General features: G+C 46.4%; 2 protein-coding genes across 21 annotated transcripts in view; one reads left to right on the plus strand and one right to left on the minus strand.

Annotated features, from left to right (window-relative positions):
* Positions 1-21980, plus strand: part of LOC308610856 (zinc finger protein 112-like) — a 101259-nt gene that overhangs the window by 40132 nt on the left and 39147 nt on the right. For 12 of the 20 annotated variants that reach the window (XR_014014669.1, XR_014014670.1, XR_014014671.1 and 9 more), the window contains exons 6-7: positions 11154-11250; positions 19871-20169. Coding sequence is in view for 8 of the 20 variants with exons in the window: in XM_081259845.1 (XP_081115971.1) it covers positions 2873-3097 (225 nt within the window). In the remaining 12 variants the exon portion in view is untranslated. Of the gene's footprint in view, positions 1-2872; positions 3314-11153; positions 11318-12134; positions 12201-12946; positions 13009-19870; positions 21179-21980 lie in introns of those variants that run through there. The other 8 variants (XM_081259850.1, XM_081259851.1, XM_081259846.1 and 5 more) reach the window with 8 other exon arrangements.
* On the minus strand, positions 13072-19202 carry LOC308610848 (protein FAM170A-like). The gene is made up of 4 exons (XM_081259839.1): positions 18338-19202; positions 15850-16010; positions 15504-15546; positions 13072-15086 (listed from the first exon to the last, which is right to left on the minus strand). The coding sequence occupies exons 1-4, from the start codon at positions 18405-18407 to the stop codon at positions 14260-14262; spliced, it is 1101 nt and encodes a 366-aa protein (XP_081115965.1). The 5' UTR covers positions 18408-19202; the 3' UTR covers positions 13072-14259.

Consider the following 21980-nt stretch of genomic DNA (forward strand, 5'->3'; position numbering starts at 1 on the left):
TCTCTTAAAACAAGAAAAACAAAAGGCACTGCTAATCATCGTGATTCCTGTACCAAGAGTGCTCTGTGAAAGTGGTGCTAAGAATTCCCCTTTACAAGCATCGTATGTCATTAGATTTTAAAGTTCAGTACAACTTCTTCAACTGATACAGCTGGAGGACACACTGTTTCGGAATGTTTAATATGGGGTTCTATATTTGAGTTAACTAGACGGGGAACACAGAGAGAAAATTGAAATTATAGACATTGATATGATTACCACTGAAGTATATTGATATTTGGCATGGAAATATTATCCCCTAAAATGCAAGGAAATACACATCCTGGACATTAGACAAACACAGATACCATTGAATATGTGGGTCCTGAGAATTTTGCTTTTCCTTTAATTACTCATTTGAAACAAGTGATGACTGAAAGAGTAAGCAATATGTCGTCAGCTCTTCAGCTGGGGGAATATTTCAGTGTGAGATGCGGATCCATTAAGGTCTTTTGATGTGTAGATTAATTTTTTTTATTAATTAACCATTGTGCAGAAGTCAGAGCAAATGGCTGTTTTCCACAGGAATAGAGGAACCAGTGCAAACCTTGGAAATGTCAATGTGCCAACCACCTTGAAAAGGTGGTTCAATGGAAGGTCTTTTTTAAAAGAAATTTCGGTATAGTTGATGTACAATATTATATAAGTTATGATGTAGTGTTTCACGATTTTTAAAGGTTATACTCATTTACAGTGATCATAAAATATTGGCTGTATCAATGGGAGATCCTAAATTGCAAGTTTACTTACGGTGCCTGGGAATGTTTCTTCATTGGGAAATACCTAATATAATTAAACTAAATTAAATTAATTCATACTCGGCTTAGTTCCAAAGAAGAGTCACGCTGTTACAGATGTTGCTTTCCTAAAACTTAGGATAATTCAAGGTTGCCTAAGGAGACAAAGTGCATCAGTTGTGGAATCATCTATGTGTCATCTGCTGAGGTTTCACTAGTGATCATTGAATCATTCAGAATTCTATAAGCAATATTCTTCCACCAGGGTAAAGAAGTCCGCACTGCAGTTCACTGTTTCTTGGCAGTTGTGCAAAATGCAATCGGAGAAGTTGTCAGGGACCTTAATTAAAGCTCCCTGAGTGAATCTTTTGCATATGCAAATTATCCTCACTGGAGAAGCCTCTGTTTACATACTGAAGGGTCTGACAAATACTGATTGCAACTGTCCGTGTATTTTGGGGTGTTTGTCTCAAGTACCACAAACACGTTTATTCTGGTGATATTCTGAAGGGAATGGTATGAAAATAAACTCTCTAGTGTTTCACAAGCTGATGTGTCAGCAGCCTTGAAATTGAGAAAAATGAGCTTTGAAAGGAAGAAATGGGGGAAGTTGGAGCAGGTGATTGGGGACCAGGAACAAGGGAAAGATAAAACATCAGTGAGTCACAGTGGTGGAAGGGCACTGACATTTTAATGGAAGAGAGTCCAAGAAAAAAGGAAATTAGAGAAAGAAAGATAAATGAACAGAGAAGAAGTATTTGTCAATTTTTTCATCAGGATTTAAACTTTTTAAAAAGTATTTTTCTTTCCTTTTTGCGTTAATGTTTATAAGCACTTGTTGATGCAACTGGCACTGTACTAGATGCTTTATTTTCAATTTTATTATTACAACCCTGTGAGGAGGCTAATAGTGTTTAAATGTGTTTAATAATGATGAAATGTGTGAGCCCTAGAGTTTGATCGTCTGGAGTTGGAATACCTGAGGTGTCACCTATTGGCTCTATGATCTTGGGCGTAGTAAGCTTCTTGTACCCCAGTTTCTTCATCTGCAAAATAGTGGCAATAATGATAATATATAATAATAATAATTATTAATAATAGAATACCAACATTATCATATTGTTATGATATACTATATAATTATATATTATTATGAATCTAATCTCTTAATATTACTATATTAGTAATACTATTATTATTATTAATATTATTATTACTAGATCTCGCTTTCCGGGCGGCTGGGACGCAGGTGGGCCTGGCGGGTCCGCGCGGCCTCGGGGCCGGAACCCGGGGTCCCCGCCCACCCCAGCGTCCGCCGCGCGCCGAGCCCCACGCCCCACGCTTCCGTCCTGGGTCGCGGTGGCCGGAGGCGCATCCGGGTCCGCGGGACAGGCGGGCGCCGAGGTCGCTTGTGTTGGGGGGTAGTGGTGCGGCGAGGATCCGGCGCCTCCGCGGAGCATGGCGGGTCAGGGGCTGGGGGGCGCCGCGCCTTGCTATGCCCTCCGCACTTTCCCGGCTCTGAAGCCTCGAGAACACGGCCAGGCAGCGGTAGTTTAATGGGGAGTTTGCCTGCTGGGAACTAGGGGCCTGCTGGGGTCTCAGTTCTTGGCTGGCCCCGAACACGAGGTTGCCAAGCGTGTGACGGCAGCAGGTAGGAGTGAGCCGCTGGTGCAGTGATGAGCAGGGAAGGAAGGACACTGGCTGTTGGCCTGTGAACCTAGGCAAGAATGACCAGCCAACACAATCCAGACCAAGGTCCGTGGGCCCAGCTCGGTCCTGTGCGGCTGGTCAGTGGAATAGACCTGCAGGTGTGGCTCTTGTCACTCTAGGGCTGGCTTCAGGACAGATGAGGCCAGGGAACCGTCCTGGATTCTCCAGGAGGGTGCTCTGGAGTGGAGCCGGGGGGGGGGGGGTGTGCCCGGCTCAGCACGGTGGCCACGCACGTCCAGTCTGCCGGCAAGGGCAGTGGGGAGCCGGGGGAAGTCATGGCCTTGGGAGTCTCCTCCTGCTGTAAAAGAACCCGCAGGCGTATAAAATAACTTTTATGTGGAATGTTGGTGGGTTGAAAAGCAGTTCTGTGTGCTTTTCCCCCTTAGTGTGGATCAGCAGTGCTGAGGCAGCAGGCGTCATACAGAAGTGTGAGCAGAGAGCGTCTGGAATCCCCGAGCTCCAGGGAAACTAGAGGTGACAGCCAGCCTAGTGAAGAGGACAGGAGCTGGGGGCGGTGGCGCTGGCAGCAGCCCAGCAGGCACCCCTCGTCTCAGGGCCCTAGTCCTGGATCCAGCCGGGTGGTCAGGGGAGCTGCAAGGTCTTCTGGGTGAGCAGAGCCCACAGTCCTGAGCTGTACTTCGCTGTGTTTGCGTCGTCTCCCCCCATCCAAGGGGAGAAATCTAGATGAGGTTTAAGAATCAGTGCTTTAAGAATGTGGATCTCATAGGTGAAACCTCGGAACACATGTTTTCAGCACAAGGTGTTAAAGTGAATGGAAGGATTCAATGTCTTTTCCAGGAGAGTGTCTCCATGTGGGCAGAATTAGAGAAAAATGGGTCTTGAATTAAAAAAATATATATATATGTATATATATATATATATATATATATATATATATATATATATATATCTCATAAGGTTACGGTGAGGATTAGAAGCTTAATATATGCAAAGAGTGTACACATGGAAGCACTCAATAATGACTGGCCATTGTTATCATCATTTATATTAATATTCCAGTTAAGTGGTTGAGCATCAGAAAAATCAAGTCACATTCTTAAGGTACACCAGTTAGTTTCAATGGTAGTACCGGTATTCACACCGCCCCCCCCAGACTCAGCTGGCATCCACTCCCTCGTAACAGCTCAGCCATCCTGCCCAGGCTCCTCCACAGAGCCCTCATCACCTCTGATGACCCTGGGTTTCCTCTCAGCCTCCCTGGGATCTGTGTGCCTCCTGCCTCACAGCCAAGCAACCCCTCACCTGAGGAGCCCCGCGCCCTTACCAGCGTAGATGAGCTTGCGCGGAGAAGAAGCACAGGAGAAGTATGTAGAGGCAGAGGAGACCTCCCCTGCCCCTGGGCTGCAGCCTTGGGCCACCACAGTGGATCCAAGCTGAGGGGGATCCTCTTGTGACTTGGAGATTGCTGAGGGAGGAATGAAAGGCTCAGGGTGGGTTCATCAGTCCTCTCTGTCCACAAATATTTACCGAGTGTCTGGCACGTGTCAGGTGCAGTGAATACACACAGTTGAGACGGGGTTCCCAGTGGATACTCCAGTATTTAATTCAAATCAGTACTTACTCTGTCACTGTCTTGTTGGTAATGTAGGCCTCGGTGGTGACTGTGAGTATGTGGGAAGAGTGAGTGATGTGTATCAGTTAAGTCTGTGGTAAGTGTGGGGTTGGCATGGGGAGCACGGTGGAGATGTGTCTTATCTGTGTCTGTGGCCTTTGTGTGCATGGTTTCTGTTCACAAGTCGGGAATTCTGGGACATGTAACTTTTCCTCATTACATGGTGTGGCTTGTATTTATGGTGTGTGTTCATTCATTGATTCACCAAGATTCAGTAAGCAGCTACTTCTGTGTATCCGGCACTCTTCCATTGTTGTAGTCTCTGGTAACGCTGCGCATTCTAGTAGGGGAAGACACACACTAAACAAAACTACAATAAATATATAATACCTGAGCTGGTGGCAAGTATATAAGGGTTGCCAGACTTAGCGAAGAAAAATACAGGGCACCCAGTTAAATTTCAGTTTCAGATAAACCCAGAATAATTTTCCAGTGTAAGTATTCCCATGCAGTATTTGGTCTTACTTTTAGTGTAAGTATGGCCCGTACAATATTTGGGACATACTGATACTGAAAAATTACTTGTTGTTTATCTGGAATTCAAATTGAACTGGATAGCCCATATTTTATCTGGCAACCCTGACATGGGTTAGTGAGACTGTGGTTTACTGTGGTTTGTACAAAGCGGGTCTGGCATTACTCAAGAATGTGTTACAAGTGTGGTGTGTATGACACGTGACTGGTTCTTATAGAGGTATTTAGCGATGGCTGAAGTTAGCTGTGTTTGTGCGAGAGTTGAGGAGATACATATATATATAGTGTGTGTGTGTGTGTGTGTGTCCTATATATATAGTGTGTGTGTCTATATACATATCTCATCTCCAGCGTTTGGTGTTGGAGGAGAGGATTGTGATACAGGCGGGTTGTATGAGAACGTAGTACAGGAGGGATGCGTGTATATACCTCCATGTGCTGTGTGTGGTTTAATACGGAAGTTATATGTGGGGTGTGTGATACTTTTGCTGTATCAGAGTGTCCATGGGTGTATGAGTTACTGTCTCATAAAACACCCCTACCAAGAGTTCTCTATACACTCTTACATACACCGAGTGTCAGCCAGGTCCAGGCAGGGTGTCAAGAACTGTACCACGCAGAGTTTATATCTGATAAGCACTCTACCCCCATTCATCCTGCTCTTCTCAGCACTACCCCCTCCGCCCCCCCCCCCACCCACCCCCCCACAGGAACATAGAGAAAAATATTCTGAATGGTCAGGGGCAGTCATTGCCTTCCCTAGCCTGTCCCAGCCACTGCCTGAAAATCTGCCTGCTGTCTAGAGCTCCATTCCCAGGGCCCATCCTACAGTCTCCAGGGCCCTGGGCCTGGTAGGAGCTACTGGGCTCTAATCTGGGGCAGAGACCTCTAGCTGGAGCTCTGGGGTGACCACCCCCTCCCAGGGCAAGGTACTCGCCTACATTTAATGCACGCAGGCACCACGTGGCCCGTGGCTCTCAGAGCTCCCCGCAGGACCCTGAGGACATTTCTCACCCTCGCCCACGCGGTCTCAGTCTCTGGAAAGCCCTTCCCTTCCCTTCCCTCGGTCTCCTTTGGGAGATTCTTCCTGTTGAAGGAATAAAACCTCCTTGCTTTCAATATGACACCATCCCTAGGCAAACAATCGTCTTTCGAAGTGCATTCCACTTGTCAAGATATTTTTCAACAGGGCCTTCAGCTCATGGGGCTTCTCTTTCCAGTTGGTAAAAGAGGCCAAGCAACTCATGGGTCTCTCTCAGCATCCTTGCATCCTTCACATCCCCCACCTCATGACCCCAGGGAAAGATCCAAGAGAATAAGAGAGAAATCGGGGACTGAGAAAAGCTGCACCTCTAGGTCTGTGCAAGCAGGATGCAGCCTGCTGTGAGTCCGACAAAGCTCCAGGCCCGGCAGCCCCAGGAGAGAGTCCTCAGACCAGCGGAGCTGACCTCCCATCTCCCAGGGGCATCTGGCCGTTCTGTGCCGTCTCACACCACAGGGAGCCTCCGGATGGCTACGGCAGCATCAGTGAGACAAGGTCTCTCGCTCCCTGCTTCACAGGTGACACGTTCTCAGTCCCCCTCTTCCTAGAGAAGGTTCAGTTTGGCAGAAACCCCTGTGCCCCAGACAAGTTGCCCCCCACATACCTCCTCCCTTCTGGGCAGTTTCCTGGGACTCTTCATTTTCCAGGCGTTTCCTCTTTTGTTGCCGTTCCATCGTACCAACTAGAAGTCTCCCTTAGAAGATGCCTCAAGAGACGTCCAACTCCTCCTCTCCCCTACAGGTTGGCCCTTGTTGGCTCTTGGGCAATCCGTTGAAATGATTCAATACAAATAAAAATAGTCAAGTCTCCTAAATGGCTGAAAAACTTGTACCACTTAGTGAACCAGCAGTGCTGCCTAGTGCTCACCAGGGCTGTTAAGTTTCCAAGGTTGCCAGGCGCACAGCAGGATTCTGTGACCTCAATGATGACATCAGAGCATTCTGTGGACCTAGGTTCAGCACAGTCTCTGCAATAGCACAGGCCCCGTTTTCAAGAACAATTCCTTTTTCCCAGCCGAACCTTTCCCGTGAAAGGGAAAGGTTCATACCATATCCATTATAAATTGTATCATACCGTATCTATTATAAAATGAACATTTTGATTGGAGATCTTTTAATGTCTTTTATATAGAGATTTAATATGAATATTTTAAATGGTCTCCAGTTTCCCTGTGGATTATTGACATTTTAAACTCTGCACTTCAGTTTTCCCTCAATCCCTGTAATTTTGTCACGGTTATTTCTGTACTTAAAGAGGAGTAACAATATAATTGATTTCTTCATTTTTTTCCCATCTCTTTCCAAGGTACTGGATTTGATTGTGTCTTACGAATGAGTGAAAAATGCTAGTCCTTGAGTCAGGACATTGGGCCCTTTACCAAGTAACTCAACCTGTCTGGGCTTCAGCTTCTGTATGTGCGAGCAAGAGGCTTGGCCTAGCTGACTTTTCAAATGCTGTGTTTCTTTGATTCACTCTCACTTACTGATCTGCTACTTAAGAAGAGGGTCTCTTCTCATAAAGTGAGAACAGTCGTTTTCTAATCCTTGGGTTGGGTGGAGTTTTTAGTGGTCGTACTCAGTTTGTTAGTTATATTTACTTTTACGTATGCTTAGCTCTAAATTTAATTTATATGGCTCTTGTGACTATTTTTAGATCTTCTTTTTTTCTTATTTTCTTTTACAGTTTCTAATTTGTTATCGCCAGTGTAGAGGAGCCTGATTGATTTTTAAACTGTATTGATCTTGTATGTGTGTGCTTTGTTGAACCGTCTTCTTCGTTCCTGCTAGTTTATCTGTGGGTTCTTTTGGGTCTCCTAGATAAATGAGCATATTAAATGTAAATAATGTGTTCTTTAGATAAAGTTTATTTTCTTGCATCTCTCTATATAAAAGCAATATGTTGAATTGATTTAAATATTTAAATACTTACATACCTGTTATCACAATCTAACCTTCTTTATCTTCTCTTATTTTCTTCCAATCAATATTATGTTTTCAAGATTTATCCACGTGAATCCATATAGATCTAGGTCTTTGATTTTTGACCGTTTGGTATTATTTCATCACATGCGTATAGCATCATTTATTTTCCATTCAAGCATTATTGGACAATTGGATTGTTTCCCTCCCTTCTCTAGAACAAACAACGTTTCCTAGAATATCCCTGAAGATGTCTGACAGTCGAGAAGGGCCAGGCTGCCCGAAGGATTGCTACTTGCTTTTAGCCACGTTCCAACAGGCCATCTCCAGCCAGCAATTTGAAGCACAGCTGAAATGAAAACTCCCCCAAATGTGGAGGTCGTAGGAGCTTCCTAGAATGTGGGAGGTTCATGATAGGCATCCTGCTGGGATCCCAGGGGAGTCTGAGCTGGCCTGAACCTCATCTTCCTCCTCCACCTCTCAAGAGAAATGTGGAGGAAAGAAGACTTCAAAACCTGTGAGTAGGCAGAGGGAGAGAGATTGGGGGCCGAAGCTGCAACTGAGGTCTTGGAGTGGGCTGTGAGGACGCGGAGCCTCTAGAGAGCCAGGCTCTGCCTTCTGAGCACTTCTCCCCTAAGGCTGCTCGTCATTCAGGTGATACCAGCCATATAGAGCCGACTCGGCCCACACTGTCACAGAAAGCCTTATCAGAATCTCTTCTTCTTCATACACTCTTGTGTCTGTTACTTGGTTATTGCCTTTGGTGCTCCACTGATGTGAACCACAGTCGCCAGGGGATGGAGGACACTAGTGACCCATCTTGCTCTGTGGCCTCAGTCCACAGCTTGAGGGTAAGGGAAGAGGCCAAATGAAGGTCAAGAAGGAAAGATGGCGTTTGAAGAGAAGACCTGAGTTAAGGGTGTCTTCTCAAGGCTTGATGAATGAAATGTAGCTCCAGTACCTGAAGTCCTGCTTGTTCTCAAGGCTGACCACGGGGCTGGGTGCACTCAGTGAAGGAACCGTATACACTTAGTATTTCCTTGCTTGCTCACACTTGCCCTCGTCTGATACACACTCTGCAAGACTGATCTTCCCCTGAAACAACTTTCCACCTGCCACTGTCATCTCGTGAACATTTGCTTCCCCTTCCTAGTGTCCCCCTAGAATGCCATTGCCACCAATTCATAATTTGATAATCATGCTTCTTACCATAGTCTCAGCAACTTCTGATAAATTTTATTCACTTTATTCCATAGTCTTCACACATCAGTAATCTTCCTTAACTTCCTAGCTGCAGGTTAACCCATTCGGAATCATTTCTTTTTCTTTCTCTTCTTTGGCAAATCCCTTCTATCTTTTAAGGTCTTTTTCTTGTCTCTCTACCATCCTGCCTTCCTGAACTTCTTTTTTTTCCGTTTAAGTAACCTTTCAATCTCCTTCCCCAATTTCCTCATAAACATTGAGAGTTTATTCCTCACACGTTAGAGAGCGGTTTATGAATGGCCACGCGTAATGGACTCAGAATGAGTTGGCACCCCCGAGGTACCTGTCTTGCTGGGGAGCCACAGGTGGAGGGCTGGCTGCTGGACACATGTTTGCATGGAGTCAGGCTGAGTGGCCTCAGGGTGTTTGCTCTGCACTTGTGTGTGTTTCTCCCTAGTTGGTTTCCTTGTCCAGCCACCTGTGACCTCCCTCCATCCAGCCCAGGGAATCCTTCTCATCACAGGGGTAGGACGTTTGTCTCGTTTTCCATCACATCCTTTCCCCAAAGTTTGGTTGTGAGTTGCTCCCATTCCAAAGACCTTTCCTCTTTGAAGAGAAGAGAGAAAATCTTTTCTCTCCTTTTCTCTCACTTCACTTCTGCTCTAGTATCTCCTCCGTCCAGAATGGCCCCCTGACTCAAATGGGTGTAGATCCGAAGAGGGCAAGAAATGCCAGCAATTCTGAAGTAATAATACGGATGTATCAGGAACACTTGAAAACCTTTATCCCGCCACATTCAAAAAAATTGCACTTCCAGTGTATTCAGAGTCTCAGTGTAGAAACACAAATGATGTAGAAATTGAATGACACTCAAGTTTTTCTTTCCTCCTTTCCTGATTTATTCTAATCCTCCAAGTTAACATGATTAACTATCTGTTATGTAACCTTTCAGACACTTTCTACACATGCACACTTTTCTTTTTCTCACATAAGAGTGTGAACTAGGTCACTTTCAACATGCTGTGATACTGTGATTCACTGTCTCCCACCGAGTCATCCACTGATAAAGTAATCTGTTTCATGGAGAAATATGTCCAATAGCTAATAGCCAATGTCTGTGGAGTGCTTACTCTGTGTCGGTTTCTTGTAACTACTTTACAGATCTTTTGTACAAGGTACCCATGGACCAGGTACAATTATAACCCCCAAGTGACAGATAAGTGCAGATAAGTACAAATAAATACAGAGGCCAAGTGACTTGCCCAAGACACTGGAGCAAATCAAAATCCATGCCTCTGTAATCATTTTGCTCTATTGCCTCTGTCTGGGAGGCTTGATGATTTGGCAAGTAAAACCTTAAATATCATGTTCCATTTTTATATCTCTGACACAAGCGTGGGGCTGTGATACGGGGTAACTAACCTGACTACTTTTGAAAACCCTTATGCACCTGGATGAAAGTAAGCCAGGGACTGCAAGCTCTAGATTTAAGGTTTCCTAGCAACTTTTAAAAAGAGCTTCTTGAATGCAATTTATGTAATGTCAAGTCTAGGATGTAGTCCAGATAGTAACAGAAAAATGGAGATATGTAGAAAAATAGTTCAAGTTGACAAGTATTGGGAGTGTAGTAGTTTTGGGGCCAGCATGTAGACCACAGGAGAACTTGCTGTTTCCATCCCAAAGGGAAGAGCCCTACGTTGCAACTGCCAAGGTCCCTGGGGCAGCAAGTGTGTTCACTGCTTAGTAAAGAAGCATCCTCAGTTTGATAGGATCATATGGGAGCCTTACATTTGGTTAGCCGTTCTACATTCTTGATGTAATGATATTTTCAGGGTGTGGGAGGGTATCAAGCTCTGAAAATACCCTTGGAGAGATTTGCTTATTAAGTTTGGCTTTTTCAATCTCCCTACTACTTCTTTACTAAGCACCAGGAGGTTTCCTTCACTTTTCAGAACCATGTTGTTTTTCCCTTGTCTAATGAACTTTGAAATACTTTTGGATGAGCTATTAAATTTGGGAAAAAATAAACATCTCTTTAAAACAAGGAAGATAATAACAATGACACGTAGAAAAAGCTCTAAAACAGAGAATATCCTCCATTATGGCTAATGACTGGGGGTGGAAAGTTCGTGCTCGCTCTCCAGGATGTAGAAATAAAAGCTGAGGAGGCGCTGAGGCATCTCCTGGATCTCTATAAGCCTCCATCATTTCTGATGAGTAGGGTTGACAGATAAAATATAGGCTGTTTAGTTAAATATGAATGTCAGAAAAACAACGAGTACATTTTGAAGATAAGTATGCCCCAAATAGTACATAGGATCTACTTATACTAAAAATAATGACTTACTATTCATGTGAAGTTCAAGTTTAACTGGGTATCCTGCATTTTTATTTAGTAAATCTGACAGCCCTACTGATGATCCACAATGGAGGCAGTTGAGGAGCGGTACATGCTGGCTCTCGGACAGTCAGGAATGGCTTCAGCAGATCCAGGTACAGTATGAAATTCTTTTTGGAGGTAGCTCAGAAGCCATGGCCAGCCCTTGACTGCAAGTACTGCCTCGGGTTTCCCTGAGGTGGGGTAAACCGTCCTCTTAATGGCCTTTTGGTAAGTCTGGAAGACCATATCCAAGGGGAGCCCCAAAGTCAGTTTCATCCTCACAACCATGTTTCCACTTCCTGGAATTGGCTGCATGTGACTCACAAGAGATAAGGAGGTTTGTGAAAATTGGGAGTGTCATAGCTTGAACCCTTTGTAGGTAAAGTTTTGGTGTTCTGAGAGTTTTAACAGGAGCAATGTGAAAGACTCCAGGTCCCCGGGTAGATAGAAATAATCCTGTTCTACTTCTGTGTATGGGACAAGTCTGTAGTAGCTCACAGAGCAAATATCTGGTCTTAGAAAGACTGATCCAAGCTTGGATGTTTCTGGTGACAAGGCAAGGTCGTGAGTTTGAAGTTCACCTTTTTTTTTTTTTTTTTTTTTTTTTTTTTTTTTTTTTTTGTGGTACGCGGGCCTCTCACTGTTGTGGCCTCCCCCGTTGCGGAGCACAGGTTCCGGAAGCGCAGGCCCAGCAGCCATGGCTCACGGGCCCAGCTGCTCCGCGGCACGTGGGATCCTCCCAGACCGGGGCACGAACCCGTGTCCCCTGCATCGGCAGGCGGACTCTCAACCACTGCGCCACCAGGGAAGCCCTGAAGTTCACCTTTTATGGTTGAGGAGACAATGAAGTTGTCAGAGGGGCAATCGTGGAGGAGACGTTGGCTTCATCCATTGTGCAGGCTTGTATATGTGGTTCTATGTAGATTGTGTTTCAGAGGTGGAGCTTGTTTACAATTACGAACACTCTCTGACGTGCTTTTTGGACCTTCATTCCCAGAGCAAGAGCAGTGCCGAGGCCCTAGAAATGCCATGGATACTCTGAGCTGTCAGTGGCATTTCCCAGGTACTGTTCCCTTGGTGCTGCTCCTTGAAATGTGCAAAGGGATTATCATCTGTTTTGTGGCCGGTCCTAGCATTGTGAAAGGAAGCTGCTGCACCGGGCTCAGAGGATTTCGGCTGTGGTGGGAGGAGGAGGAGTAGTACTACGACTATAAATTGTATCACACCATATCTATTACATCTTGAGAGTGGGCTTGGGGGGTTATGAAGGGGGACTTTTATTGTACTTTTATACATTGTCCCCTTGAAAATAATTCAATTTTTAAAAATTAGTTAATTTATTTTGGGCTGCATTGGGTCTTTGTTGCTGCTAGCGGGCGTTTTCTAGTTGCAGTGAGCGGGGGCTACTCTTGGCTGTGGTGCACGGGCTTCTCATTGCAGTGGCTTCTCTTGTTTGCGGAGCACGGGCCCTAGGCATGCAGGCTTCCGTAGTTGTGGCACGTGGGCTCAGTAGTTGTGACACACGGGCTCTAGAGCGCAGGCTCAGTAGTTGTGGCGCACGGGCTTAGTTACTCCGTGGCACGTGGGATCTTCCCAGAACAGGGCTCGAACCCATGTCCCCTGCATTCGCAGGCATATTCATAACCACCGCGCCAGCAGGGAAGCCCAATAATTCAGTTTTTTATAAAGAGAATATTCCTAATATTCTTCCAAAAGTTTAAAAATACATAGTTGGATAACACTATGAAAAATTAACTGACACTTTTTTTATTATTTCTCTTTGCTCCCTGGATTTTTTTCCCCCTCCAGTCAGCTAGGCACTCTGAGTTCACTGCATTAGGAAGGTAAAGACTCAGCAGAAATGAGGGAGAAGAAAAGAAAATCCTCAGCTTTGGAATGTTCAAAACAGAGGCCACAGTAGAACAGGTGAGAATTCTGTGCACAAAAAATAAATCTCGTCTCAAATGTAACAAAGTATTCTTTGCACTGGGAGGCAGGAGAGGGAGGGAGGGAAGGACTGAAGGAGAGAGATCAGTGTGGCCAGGGACATGGAGACTGTGCTTGAGGACGATAGGCCCAGGAAGAGAATCAGAATCTGGGGAAGATTCAGCCTGCACGCGATCATTGCCTCCAGCCAGCACCCTCATCTCAGACCTCGGGAAATTCAGAGAGAGAGTGGGAGTAGGTCAGGAGGGCCACGGGCATAGTCTGTGTGGCAGGGGTTGTGGCCATTCCCTATTTGTGAGGAGTCCCCAGCAATTTGCAGGCCTCTTCTAGAAAATGCTGGCGGACGTCTCTAGTGCTTATGTGAAAGCTTGTTCACAAACCTTGAAAGATACAGATGTAGATGACAGATTAGATAGAAAAATGTAATTAACTAAAACCTCCAGGAAAGGTTTGGAAAATGCCCTTTATTGCATAGGATGTTCATATTGTCATATGATGTTAGACTGAGTGCCGGTCCCTTCATCCTCCTTCAGACCACGGCGTTCTGTCTGCTACTATCCCGAGGGTCCTTTCTTCTCCCTGGAAGGGATAAAACAAATGAGGTAGAACAGGAAGAGACAAGAAGCACTCCAAGCTCTGCTGGTCAGGGTTACCCTCCAGCGTTGCCTTAATGCTCAGAGCCACACATACCACAGTGAGCTTGGCTCCAGATCAACTACCACGCAACGAAGGTTCTGGAACACTTCCATATCTCGGGGAACCTCATTTCCACGTGACTCTCTTTCATATTCCCCTTTGTCACAGAAGGCTAGGTACAGTGGTCCAGGTGAGATCTCAGCTCAGGCCCAAGGCTCTCAGACCTCAAAGTTCCGGTCCTGCAAGGGCCCCTGTCCTCTCTTCAGACCACTCCTGGCTCTCTCTGCCGACAAGGAGCTGCTGGTGGTACGTCCTCTAAGAGTTGAGGCCCATCGTGCAGACCCTGAGAAAATTCCTAGGAAAAGGCTCCACCTTCTTGTCGAAGTCAACAGAGCTCAATTCCTTTGGAAGTGCTGGGTGTGTCCCAAGTTGATGCAACTGCAGAGCCATTAGGTAAACCAGCACATGTGTGCGGCCCCTTCCCTTAGACTCCTCTGGGCCCTCGTGACATAGGCTCAGAAGAGTGCCAGCCTCAAGCCTTACCTCTTCCAAGGCCACACCGTCTCCAGGATCTTCTGTCCCATGAATCTCAGTTGCTGTGTGGAACTCAAAAGAGAGAAAAGACCCTGCCTCCGGGGTCTCTTCGGGCTGGGGCCTTCTAGCTTCTCTTCCTCGTCCTCGTCGTCCTGCTCGTCCTGCTCGTCCTCCTCGTCCTCAGAGGTGGTCTCGGATTCCACATTGCCCTCCTCCTCAGGGGTGCTCTCGAATTCCACATTGCCCATCCACTGGGCGATGTTGAGATGAAAGACACGGCAGCTGAAGCCCTCCAGGATGCCGAACTTCACGTGCTGCTGGAGGATCTCCAAGGTGGGCAAGACCCGGCAGCAGGCCATGCACCTGAAGCCGGTCTCCATGGTCACCATCCAGTCCGGTGTCTTGGCCCTGGGTGTCTCCTGGACGGCAGGTGGCCCTGATGGGCTGCCTGGCTCTGCCCTTTCCTCATACTCTTTCTCCTCCCCAGTGGGCTCACTGTCAGACAGGAGGCTTTCGGTGGACACATCAGAGGGGTAAGTGCCTACTGTGCACGCATCCTCAGGAAGGGTCACTTCTTCTATCGTCAGCTGCTTTTCAGGCAACTCCAAGGGTTTCTTTGTCTTCCAGGAGACAGCTACACCCTTGTTCACTTGTACCTGCATGTAGTATATTTTCATGCCCCTTTCCTCTTTGTCTGGGTGCAGATCGTTCTTACAGGGTGAAGAGGGTGAGGAGGAGACACAGTGTGATGGGGGAGCAGTCTCCCCTGTTTCCTGAACCTGGGCTAGGGGTGCTTTAGGCTGGGCAGTTTCTCGATGTGATCTCCGGATTCCTGAAAAAGGAAATTAAAAACATCATAACATGCATGGGCCGTGCCAGAAGCTGAGGGAGCAGGTGTGGTAGACGAGAGAGGGACATTTGCATGACGTAGCTATGTCGTGAGCTTGGTGTCTGTTGGCCGTAGGACGGAGCGGTGTATCTGGTGTCATCTGTGGGCTTTTCATGTGCGTGTGGGGGGTTACTGGAGCGGTGTCTGTATACAGGGGTGTGCAGTATGGTGGTGAGGGCTGTGGTAACTGAGAGATGCGGGTGGATGCGTGTACGACGAGGAGTGTGAGTTTGGGAATATCGGTGGTGCATTACTTGTGGAATGGGGCTGTGGTGCTTGGGGTTTCTGTGTGCACTGAGAAGGTATGTGCCTGGAGGGCGGATGTATGTGTGAGCTGTGTGGACCTGAGCTGGATGGTGCTGCTCTCAGGCTGGAGATCTATGATGTAGAACTCTGTCCTTCTCTGGAAGCCAAGGCAAAGACAAAGCCTACATTTTCCTCTGAAGATGCTTAATCTGGTCCCTCTTCCCTCCACCTCAAGCCCAGACCTTTCCGGCCCCTGCTCCTTGACTTCCCCACCATGGTAGTACCAGGATTCACACACCCCCGCCCCAGACTCAGCTGGGATCCACGCCCTCGTAACAGCTCAGCCATCCTGCCCAGGCTCCTCCACAGAGCCCTCATCACCTCTGATGACCCTGGGTTTCCTCTCAGCCTCCCTGGGATCTGTGTGCCTCCTGCCTCACAGCCAAACACCCCCTCACCTGAGGAGCCCCGCGCCCTTACCAGCGTAGATGAGCTTGCGCGGAGAAGAAGCACAGGAGAAGTATGTAGAGGCAGAGGAGACCTCCCCTGCCCCTGGGCTGCAGCCTTGGGCCACCACAGTGGATCCAAGCTGAGGGGGATCCTCTTGTGACTTGGAGATTGCTGAGGGAGGAATGAAAGGCTCAGGGTGGGTTCATCAGTCCTCTCTGTCCACAAATATTTACCGAGTGTCTGGCACGTGTCAGGTGCAGTGAATACACACAGTTGAGACGGGGTTCCCAGTGGATACTCCAGTATTTAATTCAAATCAGTACTTACTCTGTCACTGTCTTGTTGGTAATGTAGGCCTCGGTGGTGACTGTGAGTATGTGGGAAGAGTGAGTGATGTGTATCAGTTAAGTCTGTGGTAAGTGTGGGGTTGGCATGGGGAGCACGGTGGAGATGTGTCTTATCTGTGTCTGTGGCCTTTGTGTGCATGGTTTCTGTTCACAAGTCGGGAATTCTGGGACATGTAACTTTTCCTCATTACATGGTGTGGCTTGTATTTATGGTGTGTGTTCATTCATTGATTCACCAAGATTCAGTAAGCAGCTACTTCTGTGTATCCGGCACTCTTCCATTGTTGTAGTCTCTGGTAACGCTGCGCATTCTAGTAGGGGAAGACACACACTAAACAAAACTACAATAAATATATAATACCTGAGCTGGTGGCAAGTATATAAGGGTTGCCAGACTTAGCGAAGAAAAATACAGGGCACCCAGTTAAATTTCAGTTTCAGATAAACCCAGAATAATTTTCCAGTGTAAGTATTCCCATGCAGTATTTGGTCTTACTTTTAGTGTAAGTATGGCCCGTACAATATTTGGGACATACTGATACTGGAAAATTACTTGTTGTTTATCTGGAATTCAAATTGAACTGGATAGCCCATATTTTATCTGGCAACCCTGACATGGGTTAGTGAGACTGTGGTTTACTGTGGTTTGTACAAAGCGGGTCTGGCATTACTCAAGAATGTGTTACAAGTGTGGTGTGTATGACACGTGACTGGTTCTTATAGAGGTATTTAGCGATGGCTGAAGTTAGCTGTGTTTGTGCGAGAGTTGAGGAGATACATATATATATAGTGTGTGTGTGTGTGTGTGTGTCCTATATATATAGTGTGTGTGTCTATATACATATCTCATCTCCAGCGTTTGGTGTTGGAGGAGAGGATTGTGATACAGGCGGGTTGTATGAGAACGTAGTACAGGAGGGATGCGTGTATATACCTCCATGTGCTGTGTGTGGTTTAATACGGAAGTTATATGTGGGGTGTGTGATACTTTTGCTGTATCAGAGTGTCCATGGGTGTATGAGTTACTGTCTCATAAAACACCCCTACCAAGAGTTCTCTATACACTCTTACATACACCGAGTGTCAGCCAGGTCCAGGCAGGGTGTCAAGAACTGTACCACGCAGAGTTTATATCTGATAAGCACTCTACCCCCATTCATCCTGCTCTTCTCAGCACTACCCCCTCCGCCCCCCCCCCCACCCACCCCCCCACAGGAACATAGAGAAAAATATTCTGAATGGTCAGGGGCAGTCATTGCCTTCCCTAGCCTGTCCCAGCCACTGCCTGAAAATCTGCCTGCTGTCTAGAGCTCCATTCCCAGGGCCCATCCTACAGTCTCCAGGGCCCTGGGCCTGGTAGGAGCTACTGGGCTCTAATCTGGGGCAGAGACCTCTAGCTGGAGCTCTGGGGTGACCACCCCCTCCCAGGGCAAGGTACTCGCCTACATTTAATGCACGCAGGCACCACGTGGCCCGTGGCTCTCAGAGCTCCCCGCAGGACCCTGAGGACATTTCTCACCCTCGCCCACGCGGTCTCAGTCTCTGGAAAGCCCTTCCCTTCCCTTCCCTCGGTCTCCTTTGGGAGATTCTTCCTGTTGAAGGAATAAAACCTCCTTGCTTTCAATATGACACCATCCCTAGGCAAACAATCGTCTTTCGAAGTGCATTCCACTTGTCAAGATATTTTTCAACAGGGCCTTCAGCTCATGGGGCTTCTCTTTCCAGTTGGTAAAAGAGGCCAAGCAACTCATGGGTCTCTCTCAGCATCCTTGCATCCTTCACATCCCCCACCTCATGACCCCAGGGAAAGATCCAAGAGAATAAGAGAGAAATCGGGGACTGAGAAAAGCTGCACCTCTAGGTCTGTGCAAGCAGGATGCAGCCTGCTGTGAGTCCGACAAAGCTCCAGGCCCGGCAGCCCCAGGAGAGAGTCCTCAGACCAGCGGAGCTGACCTCCCATCTCCCAGGGGCATCTGGCCGTTCTGTGCCGTCTCACACCACAGGGAGCCTCCGGATGGCTACGGCAGCATCAGTGAGACAAGGTCTCTCGCTCCCTGCTTCACAGGTGACACGTTCTCAGTCCCCCTCTTCCTAGAGAAGGTTCAGTTTGGCAGAAACCCCTGTGCCCCAGACAAGTTGCCCCCCACATACCTCCTCCCTTCTGGGCAGTTTCCTGGGACTCTTCATTTTCCAGGCGTTTCCTCTTTTGTTGCCGTTCCATCGTACCAACTAGAAGTCTCCCTTAGAAGATGCCTCAAGAGACGTCCAACTCCTCCTCTCCCCTACAGGTTGGCCCTTGTTGGCTCTTGGGCAATCCGTTGAAATGATTCAATACAAATAAAAATAGTCAAGTCTCCTAAATGGCTGAAAAACTTGTACCACTTAGTGAACCAGCAGTGCTGCCTAGTGCTCACCAGGGCTGTTAAGTTTCCAAGGTTGCCAGGCGCACAGCAGGATTCTGTGACCTCAATGATGACATCAGAGCATTCTGTGGACCTAGGTTCAGCACAGTCTCTGCAATAGCACAGGCCCCGTTTTCAAGAACAATTCCTTTTTCCCAGCCGAACCTTTCCCGTGAAAGGGAAAGGTTCATACCATATCCATTATAAATTGTATCATACCGTATCTATTATAAAATGAACATTTTGATTGGAGATCTTTTAATGTCTTTTATATAGAGATTTAATATGAATATTTTAAATGGTCTCCAGTTTCCCTGTGGATTATTGACATTTTAAACTCTGCACTTCAGTTTTCCCTCAATCCCTGTAATTTTGTCACGGTTATTTCTGTACTTAAAGAGGAGTAACAATATAATTGATTTCTTCATTTTTTTCCCATCTCTTTCCAAGGTACTGGATTTGATTGTGTCTTACGAATGAGTGAAAAATGCTAGTCCTTGAGTCAGGACATTGGGCCCTTTACCAAGTAACTCAACCTGTCTGGGCTTCAGCTTCTGTATGTGCGAGCAAGAGGCTTGGCCTAGCTGACTTTTCAAATGCTGTGTTTCTTTGATTCACTCTCAAGTACTGATCTGCTACTTAAGAAGAGGGTCTCTTCTCATAAAGTGAGAACAGTCGTTTTCTAATCCTTGGGTTGGGTGGAGTTTTTAGTGGTCGTACTCAGTTTGTTAGTTATATTTACTTTTACGTATGCTTAGCTCTAAATTTAATTTATATGGCTCTTGTGACTATTTTTAGATCTTCTTTTTTTCTTATTTTCTTTTACAGTTTCTAATTTGTTATCGCCAGTGTAGAGGAGCCTGATTGATTTTTAAACTGTATTGATCTTGTATGTGTGTGCTTTGTTGAACCGTCTTCTTCGTTCCTGCTAGTTTATCTGTGGGTTCTTTTGGGTCTCCTAGATAAATGAGCATATTAAATGTAAATAATGTGTTCTTTAGATAAAGTTTATTTTCTTGCATCTCTCTATATAAAAGCAATATGTTGAATTGATTTAAATATTTAAATACTTACATACCTGTTATCACAATCTAACCTTCTTTATCTTCTCTTATTTTCTTCCAATCAATATTATGTTTTCAAGATTTATCCACGTGAATCCATATAGATCTAGGTCTTTGATTTTTGACCGTTTGGTATTATTTCATCACATGCGTATAGCATCATTTATTTTCCATTCAAGCATTATTGGACAATTGGATTGTTTCCCTCCCTTCTCTAGAACAAACAACGTTTCCTAGAATATCCCTGAAGATGTCTGACAGTCGAGAAGGGCCAGGCTGCCCGAAGGATTGCTACTTGCTTTTAGCCACGTTCCAACAGGCCATCTCCAGCCAGCAATTTGAAGCACAGCTGAAATGAAAACTCCCCCAAATGTGGAGGTCGTAGGAGCTTCCTAGAATGTGGGAGGTTCATGATAGGCATCCTGCTGGGATCCCAGGGGAGTCTGAGCTGGCCTGAACCTCATCTTCCTCCTCCACCTCTCAAGAGAAATGTGGAGGAAAGAAGACTTCAAAACCTGTGAGTAGGCAGAGGGAGAGAGATTGGGGGCCGAAGCTGCAACTGAGGTCTTGGAGTGGGCTGTGAGGACGCAGAGCCTCTAGAGAGCCAGGCTCTGCCTTCTGAGCACTTCTCCCCTAAGGCTGCTCGTCATTCAGGTGATACCAGCCATATAGAGCCGACTCGGCCCACACTGTCACAGAAAGCCTTATCAGAATCTCTTCTTCTTCATACACTCTTGTGTCTGTTACTTGGTTATTGCCTTTGGTGCTCCACTGATGTGAACCACAGTCGCCAGGGGATGGAGGACACTAGTGACCCATCTTGCTCTGTGGCCTCAGTCCACAGCTTGAGGGTAAGGGAAGAGGCCAAATGAAGGTCAAGAAGGAAAGATGGCGTTTGAAGAGAAGACCTGAGTTAAGGGTGTCTTCTCAAGGCTTGATGAATGAAATGTAGCTCCAGTACCTGAAGTCCTGCTTGTTCTCAAGGCTGACCACGGGGCTGGGTGCACTCAGTGAAGGAACCGTATACACTTAGTATTTCCTTGCTTGCTCACACTTGCCCTCGTCTGATACACACTCTGCAAGACTGATCTTCCCCTGAAACAACTTTCCACCTGCCACTGTCATCTCGTGAACATTTGCTTCCCCTTCCTAGTGTCCCCCTAGAATGCCATTGCCGCCAATTCATAATTTGATAATCATGCTTCTTACCATAGTCTCAGCAACTTCTGATAAATTTTATTCACTTTATTCCATAGTCTTCACACATCAGTAATCTTCCTTAACTTCCTAGCTGCAGGTTAACCCATTCGGAATCATTTCTTTTTCTTTCTCTTCTTTGGCAAATCCCTTCTATCTTTTAAGGTCTTTTTCTTGTCTCTCTACCATCCTGCCTTCCTGAACTTCTTTTTTTTCCGTTTAAGTAACCTTTCAATCTCCTTCCCCAATTTCCTCATAAACATTGAGAGTTTATTCCTCACACGTTAGAGAGCGGTTTATGAATGGCCACGCGTAATGGACTCAGAATGAGTTGGCACCCCCGAGGTACCTGTCTTGCTGGGGAGCCACAGGTGGAGGGCTGGCTGCTGGACACATGTTTGCATGGAGTCAGGCTGAGTGGCCTCAGGGTGTTTGCTCTGCACTTGTGTGTGTTTCTCCCTAGTTGGTTTCCTTGTCCAGCCACCTGTGACCTCCCTCCATCCAGCCCAGGGAATCCTTCTCATCACAGGGGTAGGACGTTTGTCTCGTTTTCCATCACATCCTTTCCCCAAAGTTTGGTTGTGAGTTGCTCCCATTCCAAAGACCTTTCCTCTTTGAAGAGAAGAGAGAAAATCTTTTCTCTCCTTTTCTCTCACTTCACTTCTGCTCTAGTATCTCCTCCGTCCAGAATGGCCCCCTGACTCAAATGGGTGTAGATCCGAAGAGGGCAAGAAATGCCAGCAATTCTGAAGTAATAATACGGATGTATCAGGAACACTTGAAAACCTTTATCCCGCCACATTCAAAAAAATTGCACTTCCAGTGTATTCAGAGTCTCAGTGTAGAAACACAAATGATGTAGAAATTGAATGACACTCAAGTTTTTCTATCCTCCTTTCCTGATTTATTCTAATCCTCCAAGTTAACATGATTAACTATCTGTTACGTAACCTTTCAGACACTTTCTACACATGCACACTTTTCTTTTTCTCACATAAGAGTGTGAACTAGGTCACTTTCAACATGCTGTGATACTGTGATTCACTGTCTCCCACCGAGTCATCCACTGATAAAGTAATCTGTTTCATGGAGAAATATGTCCAATAGCTAATAGCCAATGTCTGTGGAGTG

This window comes from Mesoplodon bidens, assembly GCF_964165515.1.
Source record: "Mesoplodon bidens genome assembly, contig: HAP1_SCAFFOLD_557, whole genome shotgun sequence".
Lineage (NCBI taxonomy): Eukaryota > Metazoa > Chordata > Mammalia > Artiodactyla > Ziphiidae > Mesoplodon > Mesoplodon bidens.

Bases quoted from the DNA above. Each gene is read 5' to 3' on its own strand.
- LOC308610848 (XM_081259839.1), bottom strand. From the start codon at position 18,407: ATGGAACGGCAACAAAAGAGGAAACGCCTGGAAAATGAAGAGTCCCAG. The intron at 15,547-15,849 runs AGGTGAGGGGGT...CTTGGCTTCCAG, and splicing joins GTAAGGGCGCGGGGCTCCTC to AGAAGGACAGAGTTCTACAT. The intron at 15,087-15,503 runs GCACCATCCAGC...TTCCTTTTTCAG, and splicing joins AGATCTCCAGCCTGAGAGCA to GAATCCGGAGATCACATCGA.